Raw genomic sequence first — 21,136 nt, forward strand, 5'->3', positions numbered from 1 at the left:
ACATGCTGGCGTGTGCCTGTATTCCCAGTTACTCGAGAGGCTGAGGCAAGAGAATTGCTTGAACCCTGATGGCAGAGGTTGCGATGAGCCGAGATCGCGCCATTGCACTGCAGCCTGGGTAACAAGAGCGAAACTCCGTCTCAAAAAAAAAAATAGTACAAAATTAGCTGGGCATGGTGGCAGGCACCTGTAGTCCCAGCTACTCGGGATGCTGAGGCAGAAGAATTGCTTGAACCCAAGAGGTGGAGGTTGCGGTGAGCTGAGATCACGCCATTGCACTCCAGCCTGGGTAAGAACCAAGAACTCCATCTCAAAAAAAAAGTACAAAAATTAGCTGGGTATGGTGGCGTGTGCCTGTAGTCCCAGCTACTTGGGAGGCTGAGGCAATAGAATTGCTTGAACCCAGGAGCCGAGATTGCGCCATTGCACTCCAGCCTGGGTAACAAGAGCGAATCTCAAAAAGAAGAAAAGAAAGAAAGAAAAGAACCATGGAGACAGATGGCGACGATGGTTGTGTGCTTGGATTACCGGAGTGAGCCACCACGCCCGGCCAGAGATAGGGTTTTACCATGTTGACCAAGCTGGTGTTTAACTCCCGACCTTAAGTCATTTGCCCACCTCCACCTCCCAAGGTGCTGTGAATACAGACATGAGTCACTGTGCCTGGCCTGCTGCTACTTTTTGGCCATTTATTTTCTTGTTCTTCATACTTTCACCTATAGTAGACAGCAAAAAACATGGGTGAATCATGAGTCAGGGAGGAGGTTTTTTTTTTTTTGAGATAGGGTCTCTCTGTGGCCCAGGCTAAATGGCAGTGGTGCAAGCTCTGCCTCCCAGGTTTAAGGGATTCTCCTGCCTCAGCCTTTTGAGTAGCTGAGATTACAGGCACGCACCACCACACCTGGCTAATATGTGTATTTTTAGTAAAGACAGGGTTTCACCTTGTTATTCAGGCTGGTCTTGAACTCCCGACCTCGTGATTCGCCTGCGGCAGTCTCCCAAAGTGCTGGAATTACAGGTGTGAGCCACCAAGCCCAGCCAGGAAGTTTTTAATAAAAGAAATATTTCTGAAATTTTGGTCTACAAATCTAGCAAATTTAAGGAATAATCTATTACAGATGAGGAAGGAAAAACAATGAATGAGAATATTCAGTCTCTTCCCTCAACATTGTTATAATCACCCCTTATTTAAAGAGGAGATAGTGGGAGAAGTACCGCCTTGGAATACTTTGGGGCCACTGGAAGGTGGCAAGGTAGATTTAGGCTTTTTTTTTTTTTTTACTTTTGAGATGCAGAATCTCAGAAAAATAAAAAATAAACCAGATGAAATCTAAAGAGAAAAGCAATTATTTGCTTAAGAAATGGAAACACACTATGAATTCTTTAAGTATCTGTAGAGATGATTTAAAAGTTGAAGTGGAACCACATGATTTACACTTGAGTTGGTGACTGACGGAGGAAAACATGAGTTGAAATGGTGATAGGGAAAAATATGAAAGAGAGGCCTTTAGGTGGCTGATGAGTGTGTTAATAGTGTGAGTAAACTCTGTGATTCTGGGTCCCAGGAAACACTGACAGATAGAAAGTGCCACCCATGCTCTGCTGGCACAGCTGGCAGGAACAAGTGACCTCCCTTCAACCCAAGTCCCCTTTATTTAGGATTCCCGGCTGCCCTGGCCCCTCTCTGACATCGTGAGCTTTAGAAGGAGGATCAGGACAGCCAAGGCTCTCCACCTGAGATTCCCTGGTGTGTCAGAGGCAGAAAGGCTTTGGGGTCTGAGGGCACTGTGGGACAGTGAAGGACACTCCAGAGATGGCCTCTCCCAGCTGGAAAATGACTCAGAGCCTCCATGGGAGTTTGGTCATCAGGGAGCCCACTGGGTAGATTTGGGTGGCAACACTGACCTGCTAGGACACACCTTCACCCCACCAGGTCAGCTGTGAGAACTCAGGGCAGAGGGGCCCAGAACAGGCGGGTAGCAGCTCTTATTTAAATGCAGTGGCTCTGCTCCTGTGAAGGTTTTGGAAGATGTAAGGTGGCTTCAGAAAGCTCAGGCTCCACAGCAGTGTCACGAAGCAGAATCGCATCTCAACCATACCCAGGGCTCCTGTCTTTACCCTCACTCACTGCACAGAAGAGGGGGCACCTTACCTGGGGACAGGGATCCACACTCAGCTCTGCTCCACACACCCACCATCCTCACTATGCTGATTCTGAACCAGTCCCTCCCTTCAGTCCAATTTAGGGTCTGTGGCCCAGACAGGGCCGACTCAGCCACCCTCAGCATCCGAAGGTTCTGAACAAATGCCACAGCTGTCTGCACTGAGGACAGCAGCAACACTGGCAATGTTGACAGCCAAGGCCAATACGACACACTCTTCACATGTACACGCTGTATTTTCTGTCGCTCTGTGCTAAGTCATGTTCTTAAAGGGGACTTTTGCTATGCCAGATAGTTTCAATATTTATGTAGACCAATGCTTTTTTCTCAAGATCAGTATTTTTGTGTCCTAAAACAACTATACATATATGCATGTCTGTATATATACAACTATATACATATATACATGTATATGTGCATATATATACAACTGTGTATATATACATACACACATGTATATAGTTGTATATATACACATACACACATATGTTCATATAAAAAACATTTGAATTATATCTCAAAGTCTGTTAAAAACATGAATGGCTTGATATTCTAGTGCCAAGTGAGGGATGGCTTTATTTAAAACATAAATAGTTTCCAGTAGATTCCTTTAAAAATATTATAGCAGGGATTTCCAGATCACCCCCACTCCCACCTTTTTATAATTTTTGACTATTTTCCAGAGTCGTGAATCCAATGAGGTGAAGGTGGAAGAAAGCATTTAGCAGTAGGTACAGGAGAGCTGGTGTTGAGTGAGGCAGAGTGGGGAGAGATGCTCCTTTAAGTGGGAGCCTCTGGAACCTGGAGAAAGCAAGGGTGAAATGGGCAACTTTCCTGCAGAGCTACCAGAGGTGTGGATGATGCCCCAGGCATGGATGATGCCCCAGCAGTGGATGCCCCAGGCGTGGATGATGTCCCAGCAGTGGATAATGCCCCAGACGTGAATGATGCTCCAAGCGTGGATGATGCCCATCTGTGGATGCCACAGCAGTGGATGATGCCCCAGGCGTGGATGATGTCCCAGCAGTGGATACCCCAGGCGTGGATGATGTCCCAGCAGTGGATGATGCTCCAGGTGTGGATGATGCCCAACTGTGGATGCCACAGCAGTGAATGATGCCCCAGCAGTGGATGCCCCAGGCGTGGATGATGCCCCAGCAGTGGGTGATGCCCCAGCAGTGGATGATGTCCCAAGAGTGAATGATGCCACAGAAATGGATGATGCCCCAGGCGTGGTTGATGCCCCAAGCGTGGATGATGCCCCAGCAGTGGATGCCCCAGGTGTGGAAGATGCCCCAGCAGTGGATGATGCCCCAGGCACGGATGATGCCACAGCAGTGGATGATGCCCCAGCAGTGGATGATGCCCATCTGTGGATGATGCTGCAGCAGTGAGTGATGCTCCAGGTGTGGATGATGCCCCAGCAGTGGATGCCCCAGGCATGGATGTCCCAGCAGTGGGTGATGCCCCAGGCATGGATGATGCCCATCTGTGGATGTTCCAGCAGTGGATGATGCCCCAGGCATGGATGATGCCCCAGCAGTGGGTGATGCCCATCTGTGGATGATGCCGCAGCAGTGAATGATGCCCCAGCTGTGGATGATGCTGCAGCAGTGAATGCCCCAGCAGTGGATGCCCCAGGCGTGGATAATGTCCCAGCAGTGGGTGATGCCCCCGGCATGGATGCCCCAGCAGTGGATGATGCCCCAGCAGTGGATGATGCCCCAGGCATGGAAGATGCCCCATCTGTGGATGCCCCAGGAGTGGATGATGCCCCATCTGTGGATGATGCTGCAGCAGTGGATGATGCTCCAGGCGTGGATGATGCCCATCTGGGGATGATGCCGCAGCATTGGATGATGACCCAGCAGTGGATGCTCCAAGCGTGGATGCTGTTCCAGCAGTGGATGATGCCCCAGGTGTGGATGATGCCCCAGCAGTGGGTGATGCCCCAGCAGTGGATGATGTCCCAGGGGTGGATGATGCCATAGCAATGGATGATGCCCCAAGCATGGATGATGCCCCAGGCTTGGATGATGCCCCAGGTGTGGATGATGCTGCAATAGTGGATGATGCCCCAGCAGTGGATGCCCCAGGCGTGAATAATGTCCCAGCGGTGGGTGATGCCCCAGGCATGGATGATACACCAGAAGTGGATGATGCCCCAGGCATGGATGATGTTTCAGCAGTGGATGATGCCCCAGCAGTGGATGCCCCAGGCATGGATGATGTCCCAGCAGTGGATGATGCCCCAGGCGTGGATGCCATAGCAGTGGATGATGTCCCAGGGGTGGATGATGCCACAGCACTGGATGATGCCCCAGGTGTGGCTGATGCCCCCCCCAAGCAGTGGATGCCCCAGGCATGGATGATGTCCCAGCAGTGGATGATGCCCCAGGCATGGAAGATGCCCCATCTGTGGATGCCCCCGGTGTGGATGATGCCCCATCTGTGGATGCCCATCTGTGGATGATGCTGCAGCAGTGGATGATGCTCCAGGCATGGATGATGCCCATCTGTGGATGATGCCGCAGCAGTGGATGATGGCCCAGCAGTGGATGCCCCAGGCGTGAATGATGCTGCAACAGTGGATGATGCCCCAGCAGTGGATGATGCCCCATCTGTGGATGATGCCCCAGGAGTGGATGATGCCCATCTGTGGATGATGCCACAGCAGTGGATGATGCCCCAGGTGTGATGTCCCAGCAGTGGATGCCCCAGGTGTGGGTGATGTCCCAGCAGTGGATGATGCCACAGCAGTGGATGATGCTCCAGACGTGGATGATGCTCCAAGCATGGATGATGCCCATCTGTGAATGCCACAGCAGTGGATGATGCCCCAGGCATGGATGATGTCCCAGCAGTGGATGCCCCAGGTGTGGATGATGTCCAGCAGTGGATGATGCTCCAGGCATGGATGATGCCCATCTGTGGATGCCGCAGCAGTGGATGATGCCCCAGGCGTGGATGATGCCCCAGCAGTAAATGATGCCCCAGCTCTGGATGATGTCCCAGCAGTGGATGCCCCAGGTGTGGAGGATGCGACAAAAGTGGATGATGCTCCAGGCGTGGATGATGCCCATCTGTGGATGATGCCATAGCAGTGGATGCCCCAGGAGTGAATGATGCCCATCTGTGGATGATGCCACAGCAGTGAAAGATGCCCCAGGCATGGATAGTGTCCCAGCAGTGGATGATGCTCCAGGCATGGATGATGCCCATCTGTGGATGCCACAGCAGTGAATGATGCCACAGCAGTGAATGATGCCCCAGTAGTGGATGATGCTCCAGGCATGGATGATGCCCATCTGTGGATGATGCCGTAGCAGTGGATGATGCCCCAGCAGTGGATGCCCCAGGCATGGATGATGCCCCAGAAGTCGGTGATGCCCCAGCAGTGGATGATGTCCCAGGGGTGGATGATGCCACCGCAATGGATGCCCTAGACATGGATGATGCCCCAGCAGTCAATACCCAAGGCGTGGATGATGCCCCAGTTGTGGATGATGCCACAGCAGTGGATGATGCCCCAGGTATGGATGATGCCCCATCTGTGGATGCCACAGCAGTGGATGATGCCCCAGGAGTAGATGATGCCCATCTGTGGATGATGCCACAGCAGTGGATGATGCCCCAGGCGTGGGTGATGTACCAGCAGTGGATGATGCTCCAGGCATGGATGATGCCCATCTGTGGATGATGCCCCAGGAGTGGATGATGCCCATCTGTGGATGATGCCACAGCAGTGGATGATGCCCCAGCAGTGGATGATGCCCCAGGCGTGGATGATGCCCCAGCAGTGGATGCTCCAGGCATGGATGATGCCCATCTGTAAATGATGCCACAGCAGTGGATGATCCCCCAGCAGTGGATGCCCCAGGGGTGGATGATGCCCCAGCAGTGGATGCCCCAGGGGTAGATGATGCCCCAGCAGTGGATGCCCCAGGCATGATGCCCCAGGCATAGATGATGCCCCAGAAGTCGGTGATGCCCCAGCAGAGGATGATGTCCCAGGGGTGGATGATGCCATCACAATGGATGTCCCAGACATGGATGATGCCCCAGCAGTCAATGCCCCAGGCGTAGATGATGCCCCAGTTGTGGATGATGCCACAGCAGTGGATGATGCCCCAGCAGTAGATGATGCCCCAGGTATGGATTCCCCATCTGTGGATGATGCCACAGCAGTGGATGATGCCCATCTGTGGATGATGCCACAGCAGTGGATGATGCCCCAGGTGTGGGTGATGTACCAGCAGTGGATGTCCCAGCAGTGGATGATGCTCCAGGCATGGATGATGCCCATCTGTGGATGATGCCCCAGGAGTGGATGATGCCCATCTGTGGATGATGCCACAGCAGTGGATGATGCCCCAGGTGTGGATGATGCCCCAGCAGTGGATGCTCCAGGCATGGATGATGCCCATCTGTAAATGATGCCACAGCAGTGGATGATGCCCCAGCAGTGGATGATGTCCCAGCAGTGGATGATGCCCCAGCAGTGGGTGATACCCCAGCAGTGGATGATGTCCCAGGGGTGGATGATGCCACAGCAATGGATGATGCCCCAGGCATGGATGATGCCACAGCAGTGGATGACACCCCAGGAGTGGATGATGCCCCAGCAGTGGATGATGCCCCAGCTGTGGATAATGCTGCAGCAGTGGATGATGCTACAGGTGTGGAAGATGCCCATCTGTGGATGCCACAGCAATGGATGATGTCCCAGGCGTGATGTCCCAGCAGTGGATGATGCTGCAGCAGGGGATGATGCCCCAGGCGTGGATGATGCCCCAGCAATGGATGATGCACCAGCTGTGGATGATGCCACAGCAGTGAATGATGCACCAGCTGTGGATGCCACAGCAGTGGATGATACTCCAGGCGTGGATGATGCCCATCTGTGGATGATGCCCCAGGCGTGGATGATACCCCAGGCATGGATGATGCCCCAGCTGTGGATGATGCCCATTTGTGGATATGCCCCTGTTGTCCCAGCCATGGATGATGATTCAGCTGTGGATCAAAGCCAACAGTTGTTTTCAAGAAAAATCTAGCACCCAAGTCATTAGTGAGATTTATCAAGAAAAAGAGAAAATCACAAAATTAATATCAGAAATTAATAGGAAGACATAACCACAGAGAGAGCAGAGACTATAAAACAATGAGTGGACATTATGAATACATAACTTGTTTTGAAGCAACGTTTTGTTTCACTTTGGCTGGTGTCCATATGCTGCAGTAGCCAGCCAATAGTGAGAGGGCTTCTCATGGAGGAAGCTTGGGTTGAGGCTGAGGATCTTTAACATGCATGCACAAGAGTTGCCACAAGGGGATGGAAACCAGGCTACCAACCAAGTGCTGCACAGAGTTTGTACCTGTCCCTCTCATCATTTTCAGCTGGCAGGGTTTGAGCATTTTAGGGCTTGGGAAGGTATTACTAAATCTACTAAAAGACATCACCGATCCTTATATGCTTTGGCCAATTGCTGAGCAAATTAACTTCACAACTGAAGTGGGCTGCATTGGCCAGTGTGGTCCCCCACTCCTCTTAGAATTTGTGAGCTTGGGGCCTGCTGGAGGGTGGACGGTGGGAGGAGGGAAAAGGTCAGGAAAATAACTGGTATTAGGCTTAATATGTGGATGATAAAATAACCTGTACAACAAACCCTCGTGACACACGTTTATGTTATATGTACCAAACCTGCTCATCCTGCACAGGTTCCCCTGAACGTAAAAACAAAACACAAAAGGATCTGTGAGCCGACCCAAACACCTGGGGATCTTTGTGCTTTTCACACTGATGATTACAGGGGAGATGTACCTGTAACTGCCCTGGGTTGTGTGACCATGGAGGCCACTTTATAACGACGGGCAGTGTCTGGGACTTCCTTAGGGCTTATACATGAATGCTGTACTCCCTGCATGGTGGCGAACACCCCATGACTGAGAGCATGCCAGTAGTTGCCAGTGTCAGCACTGGCCCACACTCCTGGATTTGTGTTTTCACTTTTTCATTCAGGAACTCAGGAGCTGGGGCCACCCCCTGGCCCTTCAGGTTCTCTACCTGAGCTGTGAGGATAATAAACCAATGGAAAGCTTCGTCCAGAAATTACAGATGTCTAGACAATCTGGTCATGAGAAAATCACTTCTGGGGTGAACAAGTGACACTGCACAATCAAGCAGTTTCATTCTTTTGTTCCACTGGGAAAATACTGACACATACAGGACAATCAAATTTTACTGAAAAGCAATTCATTTCCACAGAATGAATGCTCCAAAAAAACCTCTCAAACCATCATGTGGTCCACGTGACCTTCATTATGACTTAAAGCAGCTACCTTGGCTCTCTGTGTGTGAAGGTTTTCAGAAGGAAACAAAAACCTATTTCAACAGTAGCATCAATAGGGCATGATGGAGATTCTCCTGTCTCAGAGCCGAGTTCTTCATGGACACAACTGTTTCTCACAGCACGCCCCAGATCCTCACACCTATCAGGAACCTGAAGCTAGGAAGGTTCTCCAGACAAAAGCAAGCAAGAAAATCCTCCCAGACTTATCAATTACATTTGCCATTAGAAAGAAAGTGATACTAAAATATGTAAAATGTTAGAGAGGGGAACAACACACACTGTGAGGGAAGTGGACAGGAGAGAATCAGAATAAAGAGCTAATGTATGTGAAGATTAATACCTAGGTGATGGGTTGACAGGTGGAGCAAACCATGCCACAATTTTAGCTATGTAACAAAGCTGCACATCCTGCACATGCATCCCAAAAATTAAAATCAAATTTAAATTAAAAAAGAAATTGCCAGAGAAGGCAAATCTAGAGTAAAAGAAAGTGGCTTAGTGGCTGTCCAGGGCCAGCGGTGTGGGCCTAGAAAAAAAAGAGAAGTGACTACTAATGGCGATAGGGTTTCTCTGAGGGGGAAAGAATAGATTCTAAACTTAGATTGTGACAATGGCTGCACAACCCTGTAAATATAGTAAAAACACTACATCACTCACTTTAAATTAGTGAATTGATTTGCATATCAACTCTGTGACAATAAGACAGTTTAAAAAAAAAATACTTACGGAGGTCATTTGGGGCTGTCACGGGGTCCTGCAACAAGAGAAGAACACAAAAAACATGGTAAGCATCATATCATGCAGGGTGCTGGTGGTGCAGGTCTTTTCACATGGTGACATTAGAAAATCACATCATTGGTCCCTAAATGAAGCATAGGAGATGCTTCTGGAAAAGACAGTGGGGTGTGTTGGAAATTTGGAAAGTGGTGATGTCAGTTGGCAAACACAAAATTCTTTTTCAAAAAACAAATGTGACTACTAAGAAACATGCCCATGACGAGACTGTAAGTTAGGCCATCTACTGACTGACATCGTCAATCAGGCCTCAGTTGGTCAGACACTCCATTGAGTGCTCGCTAGAGTCCATGACAACTGAGGTCTGATTCACAATGGCAGTCAAAAATGATATTGACTTGATATTCCAGAGGCCCCAGGAAGAAATATTTCTCTTCGAGACAAAGAAATGCATCTTACCACATCAGGGGGCATCTAATAGTCCTCTATGTCTTCTAGGATGAGGTCCTGTAAGACCTCAACAGGACCTAGGAGAACACAGAGTGACAGTCAGTGGACAGGTGCAGCTGAGGAACATCAGAAGGAGCATTGGGAATTGTGGACGGGGCTGGAGTGTATGGAGCTGGGCATTTGACACGAATGGACAAAGCTGCTGCTGGACCATTCTCCTTGGTGCTGAAGAAAAAAAGAAAGGAGGGGCAAAAAGAAATGAAAGAGCCTTGGCTCCTAGCCAGGGCAACCTCATCAATGTGAAATCGTCATTTGAAGAACCAGTTAATACAGAAAGGAACCTACTTTAAATGGGTGAATTGGATTGCATGTCAACTAAGTCTCAGTAACTGTTTAAAAGAAACAGAATACGTACGGTGGTGATACTGGGCCACAGGCTTCTCCTGCAATGAGAGAAAAAGAAACACCATGAGGATTACATCATGCTGGGTCCTGTTGGCACAGGTCTTGTATTCACTTGGTGAAATGAACAACCAGATGGCAGGCTGGGAACGGTGGCTCGCGCGTGTAATCCTAGCTCGTTGGGAGGCTGAGGTGGGCAGATCATAAGGGCAAGAGATTGAGACCATCCTGGCAAACATGGTGAACACGGCTCTACTAAAAACTACAAGAAAGGTGGGTGGGGTGGTGGTGAGAGACTTCAGTCCAGCTACTAAAGAGTTTGAGGCAGGAGAATTGCTTGAATGCAATAGGAGGACGCTGCAGTGATCTGAGATCACACCACTGCTCTGTACCCTGGTGACAGAGAGACTCTGTCTAAAAACTAAACTAAGCTAAACAAAAAAAAACAGATATCAAACAGTGATGAAGCCACATGCCCCTAATGGAGCACACGGGATGCCTGCAGAAAATGCAGTGGGTTTGGAATATTTAGCAAGTATCTATGCTGGCTTAAAAATACGAAATTATTTTTCAAGAAGAAAATGTTGCTACTGAGAAATATGCCCATGACCAGATTGTGAGTTATACCATCATTTGACTGACATCGTCAATCAGGCCTCAGTTGGTCAGAAATTCCACTGACTGCTTGTTAGAGTCCATGACAACTGAGGTCTCATTCACAATGGCAGTCAAAAATGATATTCACTTGATATTCCAGAGGCCCCAGGAAGAAATATTTCTCGTCAAGACTAAGAAATGCATCTTACCACATCAGGGGGCATCTCATCGTCCTCTATGTCTTCTAGGACGAGGTCCTGTAAAACCTCAACAGGACCTAAGAGAACACAGAGTGATAGTCAGTGCACTGGTGCTGCTGAGGAATCTCACAAGGAGCATTGGGAAAATTGGACAGGGCAGGAGTGTATGGAGCTGGGCATTTGACGCACATGAACCGAGCTGCTGCTGGACCATTCCCCTTGGTGCTGAAGGAACAAAAGGAAGAGGGGCAGAAACAAACAAAAGAGCCTTGGCTTCCTAGCTAGGGCAACCTCATCAATGTGAAATCGTCATTTGAAGAACCAGTTAATACAGAAAGGAACCTACTTTAAATGGGTGAATTGGTTTGCATGTCAACTACGTCTCATAACTGTTTAAAAGAAACAGAATACGTACGGTGGTGATACTTGGCCGCAGGCTTCTCCTGCAATAAGACAAAAAGAGACACCATGAGGATGACATCATGCTGGGTCCTGTTGGCACAGGTCTTGTATTCGCTTGGTGACATAAGAAAACCAGACAGCAGGCTGAAAACGGTGCCTCACACATGTAATCCCAGCACATTCAGAGGCTGAGCAGGCAGGTCATGAGGGCAAGAGATTGAGACACACCTGGCCAACATGGTGACCCCGGCTCTACTTAAACCTACAAAAAAGGTGGGTGTGGTGGTGGTCAGAGACTTTCGTCCAGCTACTCAAGAGTTTCAGGCAGGAGAATTGCTTGAATGCAGTAGGAGGACGCTGCAGTGATCTGAGATCACACCACTGCACTGGACCCTGGTGACAGAGAGACTGTCTCAAAAACAAAACTAAGCTAAACAAAAAAAAAACAGATGTCAAACAGTGATGAAGCCACATGCCCCTAATGCAGCACAGGAGATGCTTGCAAAAAAATGCAGTGGTTTTGGAATATTTAGCAAGTATCTATGCTGGCTGAAAAATACAAAATTACTTTTCAAGAAGAAAATGTTGCTACTGAGAAATATGCCCACAACCAGATTGTGAGTTATGCCATCTTTTGACTGACATCGTCAATCAGGCCTCATTTGGTCAGAAACTCCACTGACTGCTCGCTAGAGTCCATGACAACTGAGGTCTCATCACAATGGCAGTCAAAAATGATATTCACTTGATATTCCAGAGGCCCCAGGAAGAAATATTTCTCTTCGAGACTAAGAAATGCATCTTACCACAGCAGGGGGCATCTCTTCGTCCTCTATGTCTTCTAGGACGAGGTCCTGTAAAACCTCAACAGGACCTAAGAGAACACAGAGTGACAGTCAGTGCACTGGTGCTGCTGAGGAATCTCACAGGAGCATTGGGAACTGTGGACGGGGCTGGAGTGTATGGAGCTGGGCATTTGACACGCATGGACCGAATTGCTGCTGGACCATTCTCCTTGGTGCTGAAGGAAAAAAAGAAGAGGGGCAGAACCAAACGAAAGAGCCTTGGCTTCCTAGCTAGGGCAACCTCATCAATGTGAAATCGTCATTTGAAGAACCAGTTAATACAGAAAGGAACCTACTTTAAATGGGTGAATTGGTTTGCATGTCAACTACGTCTCAGTAACTGTTTAAAAGAAACAGAATACGTACGGTGGTGATACTGGGCCGCAGGCTTCTCCTGCAATAAGAGAAACAAAAACACCATGAGGATGACATCATGCTGGGTCCTGTTGGAACAGGTCTTGTATTCACTGGGTGTCATAAGAAAACCAGATGGCAGGCTGGGAACGGTGGCTCACGCATGTAATCCCAGCTCGTTGGGAGGCTGAGGCGAGCAGATCATGAGGGCAAGAGATTGAGACCATCCTGGCCAAAATGGTGAACCCGGCTCTACTAAAAACGACACGAAAGGTGGGTGTGGAAATGGTGACAGACTTCAGTCCAGATACTCAACAGGTTGAGGCAGGAGAATTGCTTGAATGCACTAGGAGGACGCTGCAGTGATCTGAGATCACACCACTGCTCTGTACCCTGGTGACAGAGAGACTCTGTCTAAAAACTAAACTAAGCTAAACAAAGAAAATCAGATATCAAACAGTGATGAAGCCACATGCCCCTAATGGAGCACCCGGGATGCCTGCAGAAAATGCCGTGGGTTTAGAATATTTAGCAAGTATCTATGCTGGCTGAAAAATACGAAATTATTTTTCAAGAAGAAAATGTTGCTACTGAAAAATATGCCCATAACCAGATTGTGAGTTATACTATCATTTGACTGACATCGTCAATCAGGCCTCAGTTGGTCAGAAATTCCACTGACTGCTTGTTAGAGTGCATGACAACTGAGGTCTCATTCACAATGGCAGTCAAAAATGATATTCACTTGATATTCCAGAGGCCCCAGGAAGAAATATTTCTCGTCAAGACTAAGAAATGCATCTTACCACATCAGGGGGCATCTCATCGTCCTCTATGTCTTCTAGGACGAGGTCCTGTAAAACCTCAACAGGACCTAAGAGAACACAGAGTGACAGTCAGTGCACTGGTGCTGCTGAGGAATCTTACAAGGAGCATTGGGAAATGTGGACAGGGCTGGAGTGTATGGAGCTGGGCATTTGACACGCATGAACCGAGAAGCTGCTGGATCATTCTCCTTGGTGCTGAAGGAAAATAAAAGAGGGGCAGAAAGAAATGAAAGAGCCTTGGCTTCCTAGCTAGGGCAACCTCATCAATGTGAAATCGTCATTTGAAGAACCAGTTAATACAGAAAAGCACCTACTTTAAATGAGTGAATTGGTTTGCATGTCAACTAGGTCTCAGTAACTGTTTAAAAGAAACAGATTACGTACGGTGCTGATACTGGGCCACAGGCTTCTCCTGCAATAAGACAAAAAGAAACACCATGAGAATTACATCATGCTGGGTCCTGTTGGCACAGGCCTTGTATTCACTTACTGACATAAGAAAACCAGATGGCAGGCTGGGAACAGTGGCTCACGCAAGTAATCCCAGCACGTTATGAGGCTGAGGCAGGCAGATCATGAGGGCAAGAGATTGAGATCATCCTGGCCAACATGGTGAACCCGGCTCTACTTAAACCTACAAAAAAGGTGGGTGTGGTGGTGGTCAGAGACTTTACTCCAGCTACTCAAGAGTTTCAGGCAGGAGAATTGCTTGAATGGAGTAGGAGGACGCTGAAGTGATCTGAGATCACACCACTGCACTGAACCCTGGTGACAGAGAGACTCTGTCTCAAAAACAAAACTAAGCTAAACAAAAAGAAACAGATGTCAAACAGTGATGAAGCCACATGCCCCTAATGGAGCACAGGCGATGTGTGCAAAAAATACAGTGGTTTTAAACTATTTAGCAAGTGTCTATGCTGGCTGAAAAATACGAAATTACTTTTCAAGAAGAAAATGTTGCTACTGAGAAATATGCCCACGACCAGATTGTGAGTTATGCCATCTTTTGACTGAGGTCGTCAATCAGGCCTCAGTTGGTCAGAAACTCCACTGACTGCTCGCTAGAGTCCATGACAACTGAGGTCTCATTCACAATGGCAGTCAAAAATGATATTCACTGGATATTCCAGAGGCCCCAGGAAGAAATATTTCTCTTCGAGACTAAGAAATGCATCTTACCACAGCAGGGGGCATCTCTTCGTCCTCTATGTCTTCTAGGACGAGGTCCTGTAAAACCTCAACAGGACCTAAGAGAACACAGAGTGACAGTCAGTGCACTGGTGCTGTTGAGGAATCTCACAGGAGCATTGGGAACTGTGGACGGGGCTGGAGTGTATGGAGCTGGGCATTTGACACACATGGACCGAGCTGCTGCTGGACCATTCTCCTTGGTGCTGAAGGAACAAAAAGAAGAGGGGCAGAAACCAACGAAAGAGCCTTGGCTACCTAGCTAGGGCAACCTCATCAATGTGAAATCGTCATTTGAAGAACCAGTTAATACAGAAAGGAACCTACTTTAAATGGGTGAATTGGTTTGCATGTCAACTACGTCTCAGTAACTGTTTAAAAGAAACAGAATACGTACGGTGGTGATACTTGGCCACAGGCTTCTCCTGCAATCAGACAAAAAGAAACACCATGAGGATGACATCATGCTGGGTCCTGTTGGCACAGGTCTTGTATTCACTTGGTGACATAGGAAAACCAGATGGCAGGCTGAAAACGGTGCCTCACGCATGTAATCCCAGCACATTCGGAGGCTGAGGCGGGCAGATCATGAGGGCAAGAGATTGAGACCATCCTGGCCAACATGGTGAACCCGGCTCTACTAAAAACTACAAGAAACGTGGGTGGGGTGGTGGTGAGAGACTTCAGTCCAGCTACTCAAGAGTTTGAGGCAGGAGAATTGCTTGAATGCAGTAGGAAGACGCTGCAGTGATCTGAGATCACACCACTGCACTGGACCCTGGTGACAGAGAGACTCTGTCTCAAAAACAAAACTAAGCTAAACAAAAAAAAACAAATGTCAAACAGTGATGAAGCCACACGCCCCTAATGGAGCACAGGGGATTGCCTGCAGAAAATGCAGTGGGTTTGGAATATTTAGCAAGTATCTATGCTGGCTGAAAAATACGAAATTACTTTTCAAGAAGAAAATGTTGCTACTGAGAAATATGCCCACGACCAGATTGTGAGTTATGCCATCTTTTGACTGACGTCGTCAATCAGGCCTCAGTTGGTCAGAAACTCCACTGACTGCTCGCTAGAGTCCATGACAACTGAGGTCTCATTCACAATGGCAGTCAAAAATGATATTCACTTGATATTCCAGAGGTCCCAGGAAGAAATATTTCTCTTCGAGACTAAGAAATGCATCTTACCACAGCAGGGGGCATCTCTTCGTCCTCTATGTCTTCTAGGACGAGGTCCTGTAAAACCTCAACAGGACCTAAGAGAACACAGAGTGACAGTCAGTGCACTGGTGCTGCTGAGGAATCTCACAGGAGCACTGGGAAATGTGGATGGGGCTGGAGTGCATGGAGCTGGGCATTTGACACGCATGGACCGAGCTGGTGCTGGACCATTCTCCTTGGTGCTGAAGGAACAAAAAGAAGAGGGGCAGAAACAAACGAAAGAGCCTTGGCTTCCTAGCTAGGGCAACCTCATCAATGTGAAATCGTCATTTGAAGAACCAGTTAATACAGAAAGGAACCTACTTTAAATGGGTGAATTGGTTTGCATGTCAACTACGTCTCAGTAACTGTTTAAAAGAAACAGAATACGTACGGTGGTGATACTTGGCCGCAGGCTTCTCCTGCAATCAGACAAAAAGAAACACCATGAGGATGACATCATGCTGGGTCCTGTTGGCACAGGTCTTGTATTCACTTGGTGACATAGGAAAACCAGATGGCAGGCTGAAAACGGTGCCTCACGCATGTAATCCCAGCACATTCGGAGGCTGAGGCGGGCAGATCATGAGGGCAAGAGATTGAGACCATCCTGGCCAACATGGTGAACCCGGCTCTACTAAAAACTACAAGAAACGTGGGTGGGGTGGTGGTGAGAGACTTCAGTCCAGCTACTCAAGAGTTTGAGGCAGGAGAATTGCTTGAATGCAGTAGGAAGACGCTGCAGTGATCTGAGATCACACCACTGCACTGGACCCTGGTGACAGAGAGACTCTGTCTCAAAAACAAAACTAAGCTAAACAAAAAAAAACAAATGTCAAACAGTGATGAAGCCACACGCCCCTAATGGAGCACAGGGGATTGCCTGCAGAAAATGCAGTGGGTTTGGAATATTTAGCAAGTATCTATGCTGGCTGAAAAATACGAATACATTTTTCAAGAAGAAAATGTTGCTACTGAGAAATATGCCCACGACCAGATTGTGAGTTATGCCATCTTTTGACTGACGTCGTCAATCAGGCCTCAGTTGGTCAGAAACTCCACTGACTGCTCGCTAGAGTCCATGACAACTGAGGTCTCATTCACAATGGCAGTCAAAAATGATATTCACTTGATATTCCAGAGGTCCCAGGAAGAAATATTTCTCTTCGAGACTAAGAAATGCATCTTACCACAGCAGGGGGCATCTCTTCGTCCTCTATGTCTTCTAGGACGAGGTCCTGTAAAACCTCAACAGGAACTAAGAGAACACAGAGTGACAGTCAGTGCACTGGTGCTGCTGAGGAATCTCACAGGAGCACTGGGAAATGTGGATGGGGCTGGAGTGCATGGAGCTGGGCATTTGACACGCATGGACCGAGCTGGTGCTGGACCATTCTCCTTGGTGCTGAAGGAAAAAAAGAAGAGGGGCAGAAACAAACGAAAGAGCCTTGGCTTCCTAGCTAGGGCAACCTCATCAATGTGAAATCGTCATTTGAAGAACCAGTTAATACAGAAAGGAACCTACTTTAAATGGGTGAATTGGTTTGCATGTCAACTACGTCTCAGTAACTGTTTAAAAGAAACAGAATACGTACGGTGGTGATACTTGGCCGCAGGCTTCTCCTGCAATCAGACAAAAAGAAACACCATGAGGATGACATCATGCTGGGTCCTGTTGGCACAGGTCTTGTATTCACTTGGTGACATAGGAAAACCAGATGGCAGGCTGAAAACGGTGCCTCACGCATGTAATCCCAGCACATTCGGAGGCTGAGGCGGGCAGATCATGAGGGCAAGAGATTGAGACCATCCTGGCCAACATGGTGAACCCGGCTCTACTAAAAACTACAAGAAACGTGGGTGGGGTGGTGGTGAGAGACTTCAGTCCAGCTACTCAAGAGTTTGAGGCAGGAGAATTGCTTGAATGCAGTAGGAAGGCGCTGCAGTGATCTGAGATCACACCACTGCACTGGACCCTGGTGACAGAGAGACTCTGTCTCAAAAACAAAACTAAGCTAAACAAAAAAAAACAAATGTCAAACAGTGATGAAGCCACACGCCCCTAATGGAGCACAGGGGATTGCCTGCAGAAAATGCAGTGGGTTTGGAATATTTAGCAAGTATCTATGCTGGCTGAAAAATACGAAATTACTTTTCAAGAAGAAAATGTTGCTACTGAGAAATATGCCCACGACCAGATTGTGAGTTATGCCATCTTTTGACTGACGTCGTCAATCAGGCCTCAGTTGGTCAGAAACTCCACTGACTGCTCGCTAGAGTCCATGACAACTGAGGTCTCATTCACAATGGCAGTCAAAAATGATATTCACTTGATATTCCAGAGGTCCCAGGAAGAAATATTTCTCTTCGAGACTAAGAAATGCATCTTACCACAGCAGGGGGCATCTCTTCGTCCTCTATGTCTTCTAGGACGAGGTCCTGTAAAACCTCAACAGGACCTAAGAGAACACAGAGTGACAGTCAGTGCACTGGTGCTGCTGAGGAATCTCACAGGAGCACTGGGAAATGTGGATGGGGCTGGAGTGCATGGAGCTGGGCATTTGACACGCATGGACCGAGCTGGTGCTGGACCATTCTCCTTGGTGCTGAAGGAACAAAAAGAAGAGGGGCAGAAACAAACGAAAGAGCCTTGGCTTCCTAGCTAGGGCAACCTCATCAATGTGAAATCGTCATTTGAAGAACCAGTTAATACAGAAAGGAACCTACTTTAAATGGGTGAATTGGTTTGCATGTCAACTACGTCTCAGTAACTGTTTAAAAGAAACAGAATACGTACGGTGGTGATACTTGGCCGCAGGCTTCTCCTGCAATCAGACAAAAAGAAACACCATGAGGATGACATCATGCTGGGTCCTGTTGGCACAGGTCTTGTATTCACTTGGTGACATAGGAAAACCAGATGGCAGGCTGAAAACGGTGCCTCACGCATGTAATCCCAGCACATTCGGAGGCTGAGGCGGGCAGATCATGAGGGCAAGAGATTGAGACCATCCTGGCCAACATGGTGAACCCGGCTCTACTAAAAACTACAAGAAACGTGGGTGGGGTGGTGGTGAGAGACTTCAGTCCAGCTACTCAAGAGTTTGAGGCAGGAGAATTGCTTGAATGCAGTAGGAAGACGCTGCAGTGATCTGAGATCACACCACTGCACTGGACCCTGGTGACAGAGAGACTCTGTCTCAAAAACAAAACTAAGCTAAACAAAAAAAAACAAATGTCAAACAGTGATGAAGCCACACGCCCCTAATGGAGCACAGGGGATTGCCTGCAGAAAATGCAGTGGGTTTGGAATATTTAGCAAGTATCTATGCTGGCTGAAAAATACGAATACATTTTTCAAGAAGAAAATGTTGCTACTGAGAAATATGCCCACGACCAGATTGTGAGTTATGCCATCTTTTGACTGACGTCGTCAATCAGGCCTCAGTTGGTCAGAAACTCCACTGACTGCTCGCTAGAGTCCATGACAACTGAGGTCTCATTCACAATGGCAGTCAAAAATGATATTCACTTGATATTCCAGAGGTCCCAGGAAGAAATATTTCTCTTCGAGACTAAGAAATGCATCTTACCACAGCAGGGGGCATCTCTTCGTCCTCTATGTCTTCTAGGACGAGGTCCTGTAAAACCTCAACAGGAACTAAGAGAACACAGAGTGACAGTCAGTGCACTGGTGCTGCTGAGGAATCTCACAGGAGCACTGGGAAATGTGGATGGGGCTGGAGTGCATGGAGCTGGGCATTTGACACGCATGGACCGAGCTGGTGCTGGACCATTCTCCTTGGTGCTGAAGGAAAAAAAGAAGAGGGGCAGAAACAAACGAAAGAGCCTTGGCTTCCTAGCTAGGGCAACCTCATCAATGTGAAATCGTCATTTGAAGAACCAGTTAATACAGAAAGGAACCTACTTTAAATGGGTGAATTGGTTTGCATGTCAACTACGTCTCAGTAACTGTTTAAAAGAAACAGAATACGTACGGTGGTGATACTTGGCCGCAGGCTTCTCCTGCAATCAGACAAAAAGAAACACCATGAGGATGACATCATGCTGGGTCCTGTTGGCACAGGTCTTGTATTCACTTGGTGACATAGGAAAACCAGATGGCAGGCTGAAAACGGTGCCTCACGCATGTAATCCCAGCACATTCGGAGGCTGAGGCGGGCAGATCATGAGGGCAAGAGATTGAGACCATCCTGGCCAACATGGTGAACCCGGCTCTACTAAAAACTACAAGAAACGTGGGTGGGGTGGTGGTGAGAGACTTCAGTCCAGCTACTCAAGAGTTTGAGGCAGGAGAATTGCTTGAATGCAGTAGGAAGGCGCTGCAGTGATCTGAGATCACACCACTGCACTGGACCCTGGTGACAGAGAGACTCTGTCTCAAAAACAAAACTAAGCTAAACAAAAAAAAACAAATGTCAAACAGTGATGAAGCCACACGCCCCTAATGGAGCACAGGGGATTGCCTGCAGAAAATGCAGTGGGTTTGGAATATTTAGCAAGTATCTATGCTGGCTGAAAAATACGAAATTACTTTTCAAGAAGAAAATGTTGCTACTGAGAAATATGCCCACGACCAGATTGTGAGTTATGCCATCTTTTGACTGACGTCGTCGATCAGGCCTCAGTTGGTCAGAAACTCCACTGACTGCTCGCTAGAGTCCATGACAACTGAGGTCTCATTCACAATGGCAGTCAAAAATGATATTCACTTGATATTCCAGAGGCCCCAGGAAGAAATATTTCTCTTCGAGACTAAGAAACGCATCTTACCACAGCAGGGGGCATCTCTTCATCCTCTATGTCTTCTAGGACGAGGTCCTGTAAAACCTCAACAGGACCTAAAAGAACACAGAATGACAGTCAGTGCACTGGTGCTGCTGAGGAATCTCACAAGGAGCATTGGGAAATGTGGACGGGGCTGGAGTGTATGGAGCTGGGCATTTGACACGCATGGACCGAGCTGCTGCTGGACCATTCTCCTTGGTGCTGAAGGAACAAAAAGAAGAGGGGCAGAAACAAACGAAAGAGCCTTGGCTTCCTAGCTAGGGCAACCTCATCAATGTGAAATCGTCATTTGAAGAACCAGTTAATACAGAAAGGAACCTACTTTAAATGGGTGAATTGGTTTGCATGTCAACTACGTCTCAGTAACTGTTTAAAAGAAACAGAATACGTACGGTGGTGATACTTGGCTGCAGGCTTCTCCTACAATAAGACAAAAAGAGACACCATGAGGATTACATCATACTGGGTCCTGTTGGCACAGGTCTTGTATTCACTTGGTGACATAAGAAAACCAGATGGCAGGCTGAAAACGGTGCCTCACGCATGTAATCCCAGCACATTCGGAGGCTGAGGCGGGCAGATCATGAGGGCAGGAGATTGAGACCAT

At 48.0% G+C, this 21,136-nt stretch overlaps 1 protein-coding gene across 3 annotated transcripts; it reads right to left on the reverse strand.

The window, feature by feature from the left end:
* Positions 1 to 2,712: 2,712 nt before the first annotated feature.
* Positions 2,713 to 19,434, reverse strand: LOC128928082 (uncharacterized). 3 transcript variants are annotated; one of them, XR_013519296.1, is made up of 7 exons: positions 14,507 to 19,434; positions 13,307 to 13,739; positions 10,909 to 12,540; positions 10,116 to 10,143; positions 9,710 to 9,777; positions 9,242 to 9,269; positions 2,713 to 7,178 (listed from the first exon to the last, which is right to left on the reverse strand). XR_013519296.1 is itself a non-coding variant. In XM_078329073.1 (6 exons), exon 6 carries the CDS (start codon positions 5,468 to 5,470, stop codon positions 3,005 to 3,007), a length of 2,466 nt encoding a protein of 821 aa, XP_078185199.1. In that variant the 5' UTR covers positions 5,471 to 7,178; positions 9,242 to 9,269; positions 9,710 to 9,777; positions 10,116 to 10,143; positions 10,909 to 12,540; positions 13,307 to 13,597; the 3' UTR covers positions 2,713 to 3,004. The 3 variants fall into 2 exon arrangements, 2 of the variants coding, with proteins under 2 accessions (XP_078185199.1, XP_078185200.1); XM_078329073.1 differs by lacking the exon at positions 14,507 to 19,434 and having other exon boundaries at positions 13,307 to 13,597.
* Between the last annotated feature and the right edge of the window lie 1,702 nt (positions 19,435 to 21,136).

Source organism: Callithrix jacchus, chromosome 6, assembly GCF_049354715.1.
Source record: "Callithrix jacchus isolate 240 chromosome 6, calJac240_pri, whole genome shotgun sequence".
Taxonomy (NCBI): domain Eukaryota; kingdom Metazoa; phylum Chordata; class Mammalia; order Primates; family Cebidae; genus Callithrix; species Callithrix jacchus.